Below are 16,028 nucleotides of genomic sequence, written 5' to 3'. Positions count from 1 at the left end.
GTTTTTTGGCTCAGAATAAACTTAATGCCACATACATTGGCTTTGGGGAAAGGGAAGACACCCGTTCATCAGACTCCGGTGTCCGCTCCCATTGCTGCCCGCCCTGAGGAGCCGCGTGATTCCCTGGGGCAGCTGGTCGTCTCTAACGGAGCGCTTTGACTTTTTCCTCCTGCAAAGATTAAAAGTGCTTTTGCTGTCTGAAAACATCCATAACGATACATTCAAAATGCACACGATGACAAGGCTGAACAATTGAGTAATGCTTTATGTATTCTAAACACAGTAAAAATAATATTAAGTGCGTTGAGCACTTATTTTTAATAGCTCTGCCAGTTTTATCACAGTTGTTCAATAGTGGCGTGAGGCTTTTTTATGTAAAACTTAAATCCCAAAGCAAAAATCTTAGTGATTACAGAAGTGTTTCTTCACACTAGGGAAAGGGAAAAAAAAAAACCCCAACAACTGATATTTGTGGCTGCAGAAAAGAGATTGAAGAATATGAACCCTAAAGAATTGTACCAAAAGGTGATGGGGGAGAATAGGCCCTGTACTTATACTGTATTTATTAACATTTATGATTATGTAGGACTTTTTTTAGCCCATAACAGCCAGTAAAAGCAGAATGCATGTAAATGGAAAAGCTGTTTAATGAAAAGCACCCATCTGGTATTGGGTTTTTTTTTTGCTCGGTTGCTGCAGTTGTGATTCAGTTCCCAAATCTCTCCAAGCAGCATTAAACGCGAGTTTTACACCGAGCTTGCAGGCAGCTCTTGAGGCCCCACATCTTAACTGGCCACATATTTTATGGACTCACAGCTTAAAAGTAATCCATTTTAAAGTTAAAGTTCGAATTGTAACTGTCTATGATAAAGTCTATCTTTATAAAACCCATTTTACACCAAAATAAGCTGTATTTGCTACCCCGAGTTGTAAGGAGCTTGCCCAGGTGGAAGTCATCGGCTGGCACCCAGCCTCTGACAAAAATCCCTTCTGGGGCAGGAAGATTTCACTTCCACGTTACCCTGGTTGGTTGGTTTGCAGGGAAGTTTACTCCATGCTGAGAGGCCAGTTAGCGTTGGAAAAATCCATGAGGGTTTGCCTCCAGTCCTGTAAGGAGACCAAGGTATGAGAAAACGAGATGGTGTCATCCTGAAACTGAAGAATGTGGTGACCAAGAGTCGTTTGCTGAGGTTTGCTCTATACCGAGATGCTTCTTCATTAAAACAATTAAAAATGCGCGATGCTTCTTCCCCTCGTTCTTCCAGACCTGTGTCAGATGCCGTGCTGGTTGCGGGCGTGCTCACTGCAGCAACACTCTGGCCCAAGCGGAGCTTTGCAGCCCTTCGGCACTGGGGTTTCAAACCTTCCACCGTTTCTGGCCACCCGTGGGTGCAAGTTCTGTCCCTCACATCCACGTGGAGGATGAAGTTGCGAGTCAAAGCTCAGAAACACTTTGCCATTCTCATCTTCTGGGGGCTGACGGTGAGGGACAGGGTCGGACGGGTTTCTCGCCCACGCTGACTCTGCTCGCCCCTGGCCCGTGGCCCGTGCTGGGCAGTTGGGTGTCCCTGGAAGGGCTTTGGGGGCCCCTTGTGTCTACTGAGCCGTGGGAGCGACTGTTTCCCACCAGTGACGGGTGAGGGACCAGGTTTTGAAGTGCAGACGGGATGGCCCATCACCATCCTCGCCCCTCAGGTATCTTCTCTCCCCGGCCCCGCGTTGCTTGCCAAGGGCTTGGTGTCCCCACCGTGGTGCTCCCCGGGGTCTGGTCTCTGGCAGTGACCGTCCGCAGGGGTTGTCCTCCGGCAGCCTGAGCCCTGCTCAGCTTTAGGCTGGGTTATCACCTGCGGGAGATGGAGCTGATGAACCGGAGGGGCTGAGGTGAGCATCGGGGGGGGACCTGCAGAGGACCCTAAAGCCCAGCCATGGTCCTTCCTTCCAGTAGGAACATTTGTGGGGTGGTGAGGAGATCCTGCTGTCGGGGGGGATGGCCAAAATTCACTGTGAGCCTTGAGCTGGGGCGTCTTGGGGCTGCGCTTGGCTCTCTGTTCATGAACGTTCATCAGTCGCTGGAGTTCAATTGACTTCAGGGAGAGGCGGGGGGGGCAGCGGGTTTGTTACCACTGTTCTCTAAGGGCACTTCTCTCCCAGCAGCTCGTTGCTTTGCTCAAGGATCAAGGACAGCAAGAAGAGGCGAAGGACACGGGGAAAGCACGGCTCCGGGAAAGCTGTCACGCTGCTTTCGGTGACCGTCATGCTCGGTGCGACTGTTTACAGGTTAAATATTTATATGTAACTGTGAAGTCATGGTCCATGGAAGGATTTCAAGTTTTGGACCCTTAGGCGCAGTGGTGGGGTTTTAGTGCCCTGAAAAATCAGTGACCAGCTCCAGCCTCCGCGCAGCTTCCCTGGACCTGCCGTACCGATCCTTTCAGCACGATCAGCGAGAAAATCCCGCTGACCCCAAAATCTGCTTAGTCTGAGTTTTTGTTGAAGCGCTAACTTTACATTGCAAATTATTACCCTAAGTCATTTCGCATGAATACTTGCTAAAAATACTCCTCTTGCACAGCCAGCCTCGCTCGAGAGCTTTTTGGAAAGAAAATCTTTCAGAGGCTTTAAAGCTGGGGAGCAGGTTCCCCCTTGCCAGGGGCAGATGCTTCCAGGTCCCACCGGGTTCCTCCTCTGCTCTGGGACGTGGCGATTCCTGCGCCGGTGGGACACTGCCCGCGGTAGGGTCTACTTTAAACAAACGGGTTCGTACCCAGCTCTGCGCGCTCTCAATGTGACTCACTGCACCGACTGGAGCAAATTCAGGGGTTTTTTTTGTGCCAAATGGGACTCAAATGCCATCTCCTCCATGGGGCATGGGCAGCCTTGGAGACTTCCTAGACTCCGCGGCCGAGGCACGTTTGGGCTGCAGTGCAGCCGCATCCCACGAGGTTTCCTTCCCTGACTCTTTTACGGGATTTCACCTGGCTGCTGCTGCCAGAAGCGCTTTTATTCCTCACATCCAAACTGCTGCTACTTTCCCAGGGGCAAAAAAAACCCCGGCACGTCCTTTCCAAGCTCCAAAACCCATCTCCCGGCTCTCCTCCAGCCCAGGAATCTCTAACACCTTTTAAATCACAGTTATGAACAGGGTGAAAAAAATTGAATTAACATCAAAAAAATGACAGGCCAAATACTGGGCTGGCTGTATTTATTTTCACACTTGAATTCAATAAAAATCTTGACTTTAGTTGACCTGAATCGGCTCCAACATTTCCAGCACGCTGGGCTCGAGTGTCTTGGAAATCAGGGGTCCCCACCGCACGGCTGGGGCTGCCGGGAGGACTTTGCCCGGGTCTTGCTATGACTCTCACCGATGGTTTCTTTAGAAAATGAACGCAAAAAACATAACCACACCTTTGTGCTTTATTGACTTTTCAATAAAAGGGCTCATACAAAGGGCACAGTTTAAAGTAATTTTGCGATAAAACAAGCTTTGAAAGAAAATGTGCTGAGATACAGGGCAGATAAAGGCTGTTTGCTCTTTTGACTTTGGCTCCACGGGCAGCGTTTGGCCCTGGGGAACCTGAATTGCTGCAGACCCGCAGCTCCGTGGGGCGGGTACGTGCCCTCCCGGCTGCCCACTGCCCAAAATCACTTTTCTGTGATTCCCCCGGTGCTGAGCACCTGTCCCAGGCAAGCTCAGCCCCCAGCACCACCCCTGGCCCCATCGTCATCCCCATCCCTGCCCTGGCCCCAGCCCCATCCAGGGCAGCTCTACGCTTGGTCCGCAGGAGCAAAGCCAGAGAGTGGGTGACAGCTTCGGCCGGTCCCCAGCAGACTCAGCGACATCTCTGCAGGGAGTTCTTCTATTTGCTGCGCTGCTCGTCAGAGCCCAAATCTGCAAAATACCCTGGTCTGCCCCCCCCAAAAAAAAACCCCCACCATTTCTCTGGCACTGGGGCTTCCCCGAGGGGCGGCCGAGAGGGCACCAAGGGAGATGCTCACCCGCAGCTGCTGTCGGGCGCTCGCTGTGGGGACGGCAAAGTCCGCGTAAGGGGACGGCAGCACCCGCCGTACCCCGGGAAAGCAAACAGATTTGGACACATGCCAGGGCTCCTTCCCGCATCCGGATGGCAGCAAGCAGTATGCCACCAAAGCTGGGGGTGCTGAAGCCCCCCCAGATCCCTCCAGCAGCATTGAGGCGTTGCCCCTAAATTAAAAGGATTTAAATCCTTGAAAGGCTCCTTCCCTCCCGCCGACTTTCATGCCACCTCCCCACTTCCTGACGCGGCAAAGGTAATTAATGTCCACGTGCAAACGGTGGTTTGAAGTGTGAGCCTTGGTGGGAAGAACTTTTCTTTAAAAAAAAAAAAAAAAAAAGACTTTTTTTCATTGCTTTTTCTCCGAGCAGCCTTGAGCCATGTGCTGGAGCCACCCCAGCCCTTGGTGCCGCCGGACCTTTGGGCTTCGGCTTCTCTGTGGGTTTTTCCCCCTGGAAAAGGCAGCGGGGGGGCGGCAGCGATGTTCGGGCACCTCCAGGGCCTGGCCCTGCTCCCCGCTGCAGCTCTCCCAGGGCATTGCTCCGCTCCTGGGTTCAGTTGAAGCTCTCAGGGTAGTTTTGGGGCAAAGCTGAGCTGGTTTTCACGCCGCTATTGTCCTCCACCACTATGGTGTGTGCGCGGGGCTGTCTCATGGCTACTGCTGCCTCCCAAGACATCCGAAGCTGGGTAGAAACAGAGCTGGGCAGTGTTTGCACAAGGAGACTGCATGTTTGGGGGGGGTTTTTTGGAAAAATTTGGCACAATTTTTAAAGTCTTGTTCTTGCATGAGGCCCCACTCACTGCAGCCATAAGGGTTAGAGCATCAGCGCGGGGGGAAAGCAAAGGGAAACCCCCTTTTCCAGAGGTCAGACCAACACATCCCCAGAAGATTTATTAGGGCTGAAAGATCATACTGAAGTGTTTAATAGCGTGGAAACCGGCCCAAATCGCCGCTGGTGCAATAGCCGGACGCAGGAGTGATGGTGTGTGGGGTTGGGCTCCCTGGCCTGGGCTGGGGGCTCAGCCCCAGAGCTGTGGCCCTGAAGCCAGGACCCCGCCGGCAGCTGGCGGGGGGCTTTGTGCCCTGCGAAACCCCTTCCTCAGACGTGCTACGTAAAAGACCCTATTGTCAAAAAAAAAAAAAAAAAAAAAAAAGAGAAAAAACCCCACCAACCACGCAACCAAAAACCGCGACTAAATTGTGGAGAGGAGCCTCCAGCCTGTAGCATTTTTCATAGGACGCGCGGCCCCGTGGAGGGACGTGCCACGGTGCCACCTCGATGCTCCTGTCAGCCCCATAAAGTCCCGGCGTCACCTCAGGGTGAACGGGGACCTGGAAGGGCTGTCCCCCAAACCTCCACCCAGTCCCAAGTGCCCGCAGGGTGGAATGGGTCTTTCCTAGGGGTTTGTTTTTTTTTTTTTTTAAAAATCTTGATGTCATTTTCTTAGGAATCAGTGATGAAGAGCAGGCACCCGCCCTGGCAGCGCAGCAGCCTTCTCCTGCCCACAGTAAAGCAAAGCCGGGGCCACGGTGCCGGCACCGAAGCCCAGTGGTGCTGCCCATCCCACCGCCACGGCCTGGGGTAAGCTGAGGACAGGCTGGCAGCCCAAAATAGCCACAATATTTCCTGTCCTTTTAAAGTTTGCTTAAAGAAAACTAATTTCCTCTATCCTTTTTGTACCAGAATACAAAACAGCCAGAGCTGCCGCTTTCCCCACCTCCCACAAAAAAAAAAAAAAACAAAAAAAAAACCCACTTTATTGTTTCCTTTACGCTGATACCAAGAACCATCGCGCTTAAATGCCCACCTGCCCCCCCCCCCCCCCCCCCTTTTCACTGGGGCATCTCTAATATAGTAAATTATGATTTTTTTTTTCTGCATATTGAAGGTAACAGAGAAAAAAAAAAAAAAACAAACAAAAAAACCTCACAACCAAAACCCAACATTTGAGTCACCCAGCTCTTGGAAAAATGAAGCTGAAAATGGCATTTTTTATTTTTTTTTTAAGCCTCAAAAGTGCAAAGAGCCGCCCAGGCCATCAGTCAGGGTGAGCGCAGGCCATGGGGGTGGGTTTAATGCTTGTGTTGGTCTTTGGTGGCAGCGCGGTGTCACGGCGAACGCGAAGGGGAGCGGGAACCAGCCTGGGCAGCAGCCCCGGCACCTTCACCGCTCCGGCCGGCTCAAGCCCTGGCTGCGCTGCTGGGACGCCGGCCGGGACAGACGCCGCACTGGAGCTGCAGAAGAGCTGGTCTGTTCAGGAGGTGGGGAAATAAAGTCCTGCTTTTCATTTCTAATCACACTGCAATGTTAGAAACTAAGATTGGATTTGTTATCCTCCTTATCCGGCTGTCTGATGCCCAGCTGCGACGCCTCGTCCCCGGAGCATCCCGGCTCCTGCAGAGCTGCCGCTTTTGGGTACGGCGGGATGCGCAGCCCCAGGGATGCTGTGGGGCTGGGACCCAGGCAGCACAGGGCACCTATTATCTGCCAAGGTTATTTTATCCGGGCGGGACGGGGGAAATTTTAATACCATTAAATTGCCCTTTCCGTGGCTTTCTTCACAGGCAATGCCTGGATTAGCCGGAGGGATGTGCCCAGTGATGAGACCCGCAGGGAGTAATCCCATCAGCGGGGTCTGCAAGCAGCAGGATGGGACCACGGTGCTGGGCTACTCTGGGAGCTGTCACAGGCATTTGGGCCCAATCCTGCACCACTGCCCAGGGCAGCGTGAGCAGTGGGGCAAAGAACTGGCCATTTGCTTTTCTAGCAGAACTATCTTTAATGCTGCTCATTTTCCAGAGGAGCTAGTTGGTTTTGGACAGCCCTGGGCTGGCAGGGTTGGTGCATCCATAGTGCTGGGTGGGGGGGAGTGTGCTGGGTCCCCAAAATGTCCCAAGTGAGCACCAGGACATGGGGCCTCAGAGATGGGGTATGATCAGCAGTTTCCATCCCCATCATGCTTGTCTCCCACCCTTCCCCAAGAAAAAAAATGTTCAGGCTGTGCCCTGAGCCCCACCAGGACCCGGGTGTTCTCCAGTCATTCTCCAGCCCAGGGTCTGACCCTGCAAAGAAACAGCCACAAGCAGGAACAGTAATCAGTGTCCAGCTGGTCACTATTTTTATTTCTTTTAAAGCAGGTAAAAGACAGTTTTTTTCAGGGAAAACCCCAAGGTGCAGCGAGCAGCTCTCTGCTCGCAGGGGTTGAAGCTGAGGGGGGGTCTGGGCAGCTGCGCCTGAGCGGGGGCTTCAGCGCTGCCGGCTCGGTTAATCCCGGTGGCGACAGGTCCTGTGCGTCTTACCGCTTCCTCGGCGAGTAATTAATGGCCTCAGCACCCGCCTCCCTCCCGCTGCCCGTGCAGGGGGTTAATCTCATCTGAGAGCATCCGTTTCCCTCCCAGCGCTGAGCCCTTTCCATGCGCTCCCGCTGCTCCGAGATGGCCTGGGGGAAACCTGGCACCGACGAGCCAAACCTGAGCTGTTCGCTCGTCTATCCGCCATCAGCTGAAGGAATAAACCCTTCCAGGCCCCAGCTCGGGCTTATTTTTAGAAGCTGAAATAAAATAGCAAGGACTGTGACATACGCAGCTATCCTGGGACCTTTATCAGCGGCGTCTGGGGCTCAGGCAGCCCCCTGCTCCTGCGCTCTTGGGGCTTTTCCTGCCTTTGGCCTTGACCCCGTCCCTTTCCCCAGGGATGGATGGGTGACAGGGGACAGATGACGCCCCTCACCCATACCTGCCCTCAGTCCCACTGGGAGCAGAACAGGCTTCCCTGGTGGGAGGGCTGGGAAAGAGCATTGAATTCTCACCTTAACTGTTTGAACTGGTGGGGGTTTTTTGGATTTTGTTTATTTTTGCCCTTGGGGATTTATTCAGGCAGCATGTGCGTTGCTGACTTAATGGAGCCTTGTGCTAAGGAGGTTTCAGGTTTGCTTAAGGGGGGGGATTTTGTCCTGACTCCAGGGTAGCAGCATTCAGGCTCTCAGTGGTTTTTTTGGGAACTAACCCCCTGTTCCCAGGAGGTTTCGGGACACACTCCTGTCCCTGCAGCAAGGACCTCTCATGCTTCTCCGCCGCTCCCACACAACCCGGCTGCCATCCTCCCGCTGCAGCACGTGCAGCCTCTCGTCCCCGCAGCCGACCGTCCCGAGGTTGGGTTTTCAGAGCCGGGACGTCACGGTGTGCCTGGGGAGGGTGTGCGCAAGGGCTGCACAGCTCCGGAGTGCGGCGGTGAGCAGAACAAAGCCCCTTTTGTGGCGGGGCCTCGGCCGGTGCCCACCAAAGGTTTAGGAGAGGCTCCGGCTGACCCCCGTGGGGGCCGGGGACCTCATGGGGGGCATGACCCCATGCTGGCTTTGGAAGCAGCGCAGTGCCCAAGATGTTCTGCTCGACAGGGATGACAAGGAACTGCTGTGACTATTCCAGACAGTGTGTTCTCAAAGAAAACCTGCAAGGCGGAATGAAAGTACAAACTGTTTTACAGCCTGTGTTAGGGCTTGAAGGGTCATGAAATAGTACGTGTGTGTGTACAAGGGGTCTGGCAACCGGAGGAGGTGACCGTGAGATGGTTGAACTCCAGCTCAGGGGAGGAGTGTGCACAGCAGCACGTGCAGGCTTCGGGCTGTGCAGCGGGACGGGCGGTAGGTGACACAGATTCAGGGAAATGCAGTTAATTAGCCCTGACACAGATACAGCTATTTCACAGCTAAGCTCGAGTCAGGCTGAGCTCTTGGGGAAGCTGTGACAATGCCCGTCAAACTGCAGCGGCAGCGAAGGGCTGAGCCGCCTCTTCCCCCCTCTCTGTGACAAGAGGCAGGAGAACTTGTCCTGGCAGGGGACAGCAACCTGGGGCGCAGTGGTGCGGCCGGACCCGCTCCACGAGCCACTGGAAGCAGCCGCAGGGGGATGGAGACAGGTAAGGCTGGGTAAGGAGCCAGACTGTGCTTGTAAACCCGATCCTCTGCTCATCAGGAGGACGTGCGTTTTAACCAGACGCTGCAGACCCTGAACACCCTGCAGCTGACGCAGGCATGGGCTGCCTATAAAAAGTGCCACCAACGCAGTGTCATTGTGGGGAGAAATCTGTTTATTTTAAGATATGCTCTGTTTGTGAAGAAGGATATTTTAGCAGCCTGCAACAGAAATGTGAACCAGAGGGTTAACCTGCCCGTTCGGCCTTGGCCAGCCTTGCCGATGCTCACACAAGTTTCTTGGGATAGAAAAAAAAAAGTCCAAAATTCAAACTGTACACCTTTTTACAGGGTGCTTAGTCAGACTCACTTTTTACACTGCTGTACATGCTTGGGATAACTAAGTGCAATTGTATTCAGAGCCAATACATCATCCCAGGCCACTAATGAAGATAAAATGAAAGCTGCGGTGAGCAGAAGCTGCACAGATACACAGGCAAATTAAGCTTATTGTGTTCCTGATACTCCAGAGCGTATTTACCAAGAGAAAAAGGAGACGAGTAAAAACCTTCCTGGTCTCAGGGCTCCCTTCTCTTACACCAGGAAGTATCTGTCAAACTGAGTAGCTTTGCTTTGTATCAGCTCTACAACTGACATTGCAACAGTGCAGTTAAATAGCTTGCTCGCTCACTGAGCTTGTGCAGTATTATTGGCAGATTATTTTAGACTCTCACAGTAACACTATACCACAATAGGTTTTAGGAACCAGAAAGGCAGTGGCCAGCCAAAGCTTATTGCTGGTTCTTACACCTGGATGTCTCTACACAGCAGTCACAACAGGGGCTACACCTGAAGTAGCCTCTAACAAACTCGCAGGGACGGGGGTAGCAGCCCCGCAGCACTTCCAGCAGGCGCGTTTCCCCCGGAGCAGGGTGAATTAGCCCACGGTGAACTGCACCGCCCGCCAGCAGGCTGTGGGGACTGTAACGTGCTCAGGCTCCCCGGAAAGAGCCCGTTGGGGTTGATGGAGCTCTCCCAGCTGACAACAGACACTATAAAAGCAGCAGCAGCAGCCAGGGCATGCTGAAGGGGAGGAAGGAGTTTAAAACGGGGAAGAAACTGGAAAGAGAGGCATGAGCAGAACTGCAGCCACCTCCACCTTCTGCTCTCGACTACTGCAAGGGAGCGTGTGACGGAGCAAGAGAGCGGGGAGACGGCCCAGCTCCTGGGCTCATCCCTGCCCAGCTCACACCGTCAGGTTTCTTCAGTCCCCAAAAGCTCTGCTGGGGCTGCAGCCACAGTAATCCCGCAGTGCTCGTTAGCAGCAAACCAGAATCACGTTCCCCCATGCACCCCTCATCCCCTCCCTCTCCGGGGCTGTGTCTCGGAGTCCAGGCGTGCTCAGAGCAGGACGCTTCCGCCTTTCGTCGAGCCTCAGTTCCCAGCACCACAAGCACTACCTTCTTTTTCGCATGCAGGTTTCAAGCCTTCCCAGCTCTTCGTAGGCCTGGTAGAAAACGTCAAAGTCTTTGGCACTCCAACCCCTCCAGACAGCCAGGCACCACTCCATGTTTTCATTCTCAAAGCAGCACACAACTGTGTCCTTTGCTATGAGAGCAGCATCCACCAGTGTCCTGGGAAAGGAAGAACAGAGCGGAGAAGGGCATTATAGCGGAGAGCAGCTCTGCTAACGCAGCACACGGCCGCTCATCTGGGAGGCACTGACTCACGAGCTTTCCTTTCCAGCTACCGAATCTCTTTTTATAAGCTGTAAATCCTTGAGAAAGGGGAACGTAACAAAGAGAGGGTTCAGAAACTATGTCACGGCAAAAGCAAGCGGCTCAGGGACACGGGAAAAGATTTTTAAAGGGATTCAGGTGCCTAAACACGCAGGTGGGTGCTTAAGTCTGCCGTGACATTTTGAAGTTGCTGTTAATCTCCCCATTTGCTAAATCCACAGACTCTTTTGCCTGCTGCCAGCTGGGCATTTTCAAAACAGCCGGCATCATGGCACAGCTAGTGCAGGCTGCCGGGAGTCTCCGCAGCCTGAAATGCCGTGTGGCAGTGGGTACGAGCCCCGAGTCCAGACCAGCAGGCACGGCTATGGCAACAGCCCAGGGACTCACAAAGTTCCTGTGTGACAGCATCGTGTTGCACATGCTTCCCTTCCTGATCTCTGAGCACATTAGCTGATCAAACAGGACGGTTGAATCCAGCCCTGCAGATACCCAGAGGGAGGTGGCCGGGCAGATGACATGAGTGTCCTTGCAGGGTTCCAGGGAACCTTGCTGGGCTCTTTCTACTACTCCAACAGCAGATGGGGGAAGACCAGCCCCAAACTGTTTCCCCAGAAAGGCCCCTAGATGGGAAGCACTGACAGCGAGGGCTGGCCTTGGCAGCTGGTTTTCATCGCAAACTGCCCCTAAGAAGCCACCTCCCTTCCCTCAGATCCCTATCCTGCTCTGCACTTGGGGGGGCACAGAGGACGCAGGCACTATCGGCTGGTTTTTATCTTGCCAGTAAAACAGGGCGAGTCAACGGCCACCATGCCTGAACCAGCCAGGCTTAAAGACAGCAAAGCACAAGCCTGAGCAAGCATGTCACCCCGCTAATTTGAGTAAAGCAAAATCAACCTAAGAGTACTGTGAACAATAAAGATAATACTCCACTCCTGACTAACTGATAAAGACAGTCAGTTAGCAAATAAAGGGAATGGCAGTAGCACTTTGATCTCTTGTTGTGTTTGCTCAGTGGTAATAAATGATCATTTATAATCCTTAGCACTGCTTAACCTCCATTTGTTTGGACATAAATAGTACAATCCCTGACTGGTATTTAAGTGATCAGCAGAAACGCCCCCATCTCTCTAGCAGCTATTTATTTACTTGGACTCTCGTTTGCTGTATGAAACGTTTTAAATTAACGTATATAACTGCTCTCCCCTGTGCTCCAGGAGCCTTGCCGCAGCCCATCACTGCCGACAGCACAAAGGTGCTCATTTAGAGCCAGGACGTCAACCTGATCCACGTGAATGCAGCCACAGACAAGCGCTGCGCTCTGCATAAATACACCTCTTGTTCTTCACGCAGGGCCTGAGTCTGCCAAGCTCCAGCGATCTTCTGCCAGGTGCCCTGAGAGCACTGGGAGTCAGCACCAGGCAGGATCAGACTGACGTTTATCGCGCTGTGCAAGACGGTCCTGCCTGTCTCATCACGGGGGCACTCGGTCTCTGTGGCTTTTGGAGACCAGGCAGTGGTCGCAGTGCCTTCCCCTCGCCATCTGCCGTGCGGTAAGAGCATACGCATGCCTCAATGTGCAACCAGCAACCACGTCTTCTCTGGCTAGGAGCTTCCCAGATGCTGCTGGAAGCCAAGAGGAAGCTCCTGACAGCCCCCAGAGCCTGCAGAGCCTCCCTCTGCTACCCCTACCCAGTCCCCCTGCACCCCCAGAAATTGGTATGGCAGGCACTGCCCAATTCAGCCTCACCCATAAGGAGCCAGTTCCCCAGCCTTCAGCACAGCGATCACTCTGCCCCGCTGGGTGCCGGATTCCTTCTCCAGTCCGATAACGATGATATCCCCTCCTCTCCTAGAAGAGAAACGAGGGAGACATCACATGTACTCCGCAGCAGAGACTGGGGACAGCTGAGGAAGATCCACGCTGGATATCCATCCTCTCTGCTGCAATGCCTCCTGCGGTTACACGACCTTCTGCACTGCGATGCCACCGAGGGGCATCCTGAATCCACTACAGTGTGAGCCCCCATGACAGGCAAAAATCAGATTCCCAGTGGTTTCCATCAGCTCAATAGGAGACAAAAGGATCTGCCAGGGTTGTGTTTGAGCGAGGAAGCTGCCTGCTGTTCTTTGTTTCCTCCGTAGCTGGGGAAACAGGGCTTCGAGTCTTACCACCCACATTTCTCTTCTCTTGAAATCAATCCTGCAAGACCTTAGATCCTTAGATGCGGTCATTCTGCCCAACACTACAGATCTTTAAAAAGGGGTAGAAAAATTGACATACCATTGTACTGGGAACAAAGTTTCTTAATGACAACTTGACTTTCTGGGCAGGTGAATCGTACTGGGAATGCAAAAGTTCCTGAATTAGCCTGAGCTAATCTCACACTTAGCCCAGGAGAGATTTTGACAAAGTGGTTTTAATAAGTTACCAACTTACCTGGGGATCCATATGAGGTCTTTTACCGGAAGAATCTTGACAGCTTGGAGATGCTGCACGTTGTCACCTGCAGGCACAGCATCATGATCCAGGGAAGGCTTCAGCTCATGAAATTTGTCAGACTCCTCAAAATCTGTGGAGAGCGGTGCACTGGAAGAGCTCATGGGTGAGCTGGGTAAGCTGGAGGGGCACCGGGTTATCCTGTTAGGAGGCGAGGAGGAGTAGGAAGACACAGAGCAATAATCTGTGAGTGAGTCCTGGTGGTTTAGTATCTGGGTGCCAACCTCCGGGCTGTAGATAATGCTCATGTCCACCAGTGGGTTACTCTCCATTGCTTTGTGGTTTATAGGTGCGGTAGCTGGGATGGCTGCCGAAGGCTGCTGGATTGTAAACATGTCTCTGAGGGGGCTGCAGTCTCCGCAGAAGTAGCGTGCACAGAGCTGGTAGGTAGTAACGTGATACATCACCAGGAAGTTGCTTTTATCATCCAGACACCACAGCACCTCCTCCCCGTGACACTCTGAGTTGCAGGCGATGGATGTGATCACCGACGGTGGGCTGAAGGGCTCCAGCCTCCTACTGATCTCCATCGTGGCGCAGTCTATGATGAGGATGCCAGGGCCGTTGCTGTACCAGACCTCCGCTCCGCTGTTGGTGATCTCCATGGCCTTCACGGGGTACGGATTCTGCCGGGGGTCGTCATCAGAGATGTTGAATTTGGACCTGTTCGCCGTGTGGGAGCACAGGTAGGAGCAGCTGTCCCCTGGGATGCCCTGGGACACTGAAAACACTGCTACAAGTCCATCCGACAAGCCAGCCAGCACCATGTAGGAGTTCTGCAAGAAAGAGACAGCAGATTCGCTATCTGGACTGTTCACCTCTCTGCAGTATGAGAGCTTTCAATCCCAGAGGCTCTGGCTGCCTCTCACAATTCTGCAAGTACACTAGTAACTTACCCCAAATCACTCAGTGATAACAGCAACATAAAAAGAAGTCATTACATGGAAGCTGCTGCAGAGCCATACTCCTCTCACCCAGTATTACCTCTCTCTTTATTGGCAAGGGAGGACAGACAGACCTGGCAGCCTGCCCCGAAGGTTAACAAATTCAAGCTGGAGTATGTTCAGACACAGCCATCACGATCCTAGGAATCCAGCTGTAGAAACCCGGCTCATTTCCAAAAAGGAGTACAGCTATTGCTATCAGTGTAGGTAAGAGAGGAATGGAAGAAATGCAGTAAAAACAGAAAGAGAGGGAGACAATCCTCTTGCAAAAAAGAGCATACAGTGATCGCTCCATCTCCAACGCCCGGTGCTTTAACAGCACTGCTCCTCCCAGGGACGTGCTCTGGGTCTGGGATCCCTGGCAGCTCACAGACATCCCAGTGGAGGGCACAGAAGCAGCAGCAGTTCAGCAAAGCAGCTGCCAAGTGCCATGAACAATTCTGCAGGTAGTTAAAAACTTGCCCCTAAATATACAGATGTGTTGGCTGCGGGAGCCACGGCCGGGTCAAGCTCTGGTGCAGCGCTCTGCGTCACTGCTGCGATGGATACCATCACGTTCTGCGGACGGGAGCCGGTGAGAAGGCCATGGCTTGCTGGGTCTCCGACTCCTCCAGCTCATCACAGCGGTGCAAAACGCTGTTAAACAGACTGGGAAATGGATCTCTCGGGAACAAAACTCCCCGTGACCTTGGGTCTGTACCAGAAACTCCCCCATCTGTGAAGCAGATAAAACAATACTTACCTCAAAGGCCTTTCTATTTCCTCCCTGTGGAGCAATAAATTCTAAAAAAGACCCTTTGCCCAGGGCTGTTTTTGCTGTTGTTACAAACTTGCCGGATTAAAGCAAAGCAAAGCGAACAGAACCAGCCAGAGCCCCGCCAGCTGAACCATCACAACCTCACCCCTCCGCAGCCCTGCCGTGCCCGGGACACCAGTGACGCTGCCAGCCTCTGTGAGATGGGACGGGGACTCGGCGTCACCCCTTGCTGCTCATAAATCAAGGGAAAGCCTGTGCCCTTCCAGGGATCTTGGCCAGCCCTGGAAGATAGCTCCCAGGTTGCTTAAACCCGTAGAGGCCAAAATCAGTATCTTGAATTGCTCTCAGATATCACGGGGGTAGATAGCATAGGGGTAAGTATTAGTTTAATTGATAGCACTGTTTGCAGGGCTCATTAAGAGTCTTGGACAAAGAGACACTATCTGCATACAAAGTATGAGTAAAACCATGAGTGTGCTGAGCCTGTATGACTAATCCAAATCACAGCAGAATTTTACTGTAATGGGAAAAACTAGGGAAGCAAGTGGAAAGTTGTGAAACGGGACTTGGGACTTTAACTCAGTCCAGTCCCAATTCTCTAACCACTAATTAAAAGAAACCCAAATGGCTTGCAGTGTTCGGTGCCATGTCCCTGCTGCGATGTGGATCTGGTGTAAAGGCTCCTGGATGTGGATTCGCCAGGGAGTTGCCTCAATAGGTTGGAACATGGCAGGATGCTTTGCACAAGCTGGGTTTTGGGTTACTTTTTCTTTGGAAAGGAGTTCAATTATTTAAAACAGAACGAAACAAAGCAGAACAGCCCACATTTCTGTGGTGAAAATGGTCCAACTTCTTTCAAACCAAAGGATCCTGCACAATAGGTATTTCTTACTAAAAATGGAAAATTTAAATTGAAATGGGAACATCTGAAATTAACCGTAATGTGAGTACGTCAACCTGAACTGCTCCTAGCGTGACACAGGACACTATTAAAGTCTTCAGAGATCTCTATTATTTTGTCTCATTTGATTTGGAAATGCTGAATTATCCAAGCACAGTCTTCATGAAAAATATTTTGATTTCTTTGATTAGTGTCAGCTACTGCAGAACAGAATCCAGATTCCCTTTTGGGTTCCACAGGCCAAA

General features: G+C 52.5%; 1 protein-coding gene across 6 annotated transcripts in view; it reads right to left on the bottom strand.

The window, feature by feature from the left end:
• Window positions 1-9,103: 9,103 nt before the first annotated feature.
• The window catches only part of LRRK1 (leucine rich repeat kinase 1), an 81,412-nt gene continuing 74,487 nt past the window's right edge, over window positions 9,104-16,028 (bottom strand). For 5 of the 6 annotated variants that reach the window (XM_075763907.1, XM_075763908.1, XM_075763910.1 and 2 more), the window contains 3 exons: window positions 13,122-13,957; window positions 12,432-12,533; window positions 9,104-10,579 (listed from right to left, as the gene is read on the bottom strand). In XM_075763907.1, coding sequence (XP_075620022.1) covers window positions 10,402-10,579; window positions 12,432-12,533; window positions 13,122-13,957 — 1,116 coding nt within the window. In that variant the 3' untranslated portion in view covers window positions 9,104-10,401. Of the gene's footprint in view, window positions 10,580-12,431; window positions 12,534-13,121; window positions 13,958-14,587; window positions 14,841-16,028 lie in introns of all 6 variants that reach the window. The other variant, XR_012837352.1, reaches the window with a different exon arrangement.

Source organism: Balearica regulorum, chromosome 12, assembly GCF_011004875.1.
Source record: "Balearica regulorum gibbericeps isolate bBalReg1 chromosome 12, bBalReg1.pri, whole genome shotgun sequence".
NCBI lineage: Eukaryota > Metazoa > Chordata > Aves > Gruiformes > Gruidae > Balearica > Balearica regulorum.
This window is presented reverse-complemented; position numbering and strand designations above follow the sequence as displayed.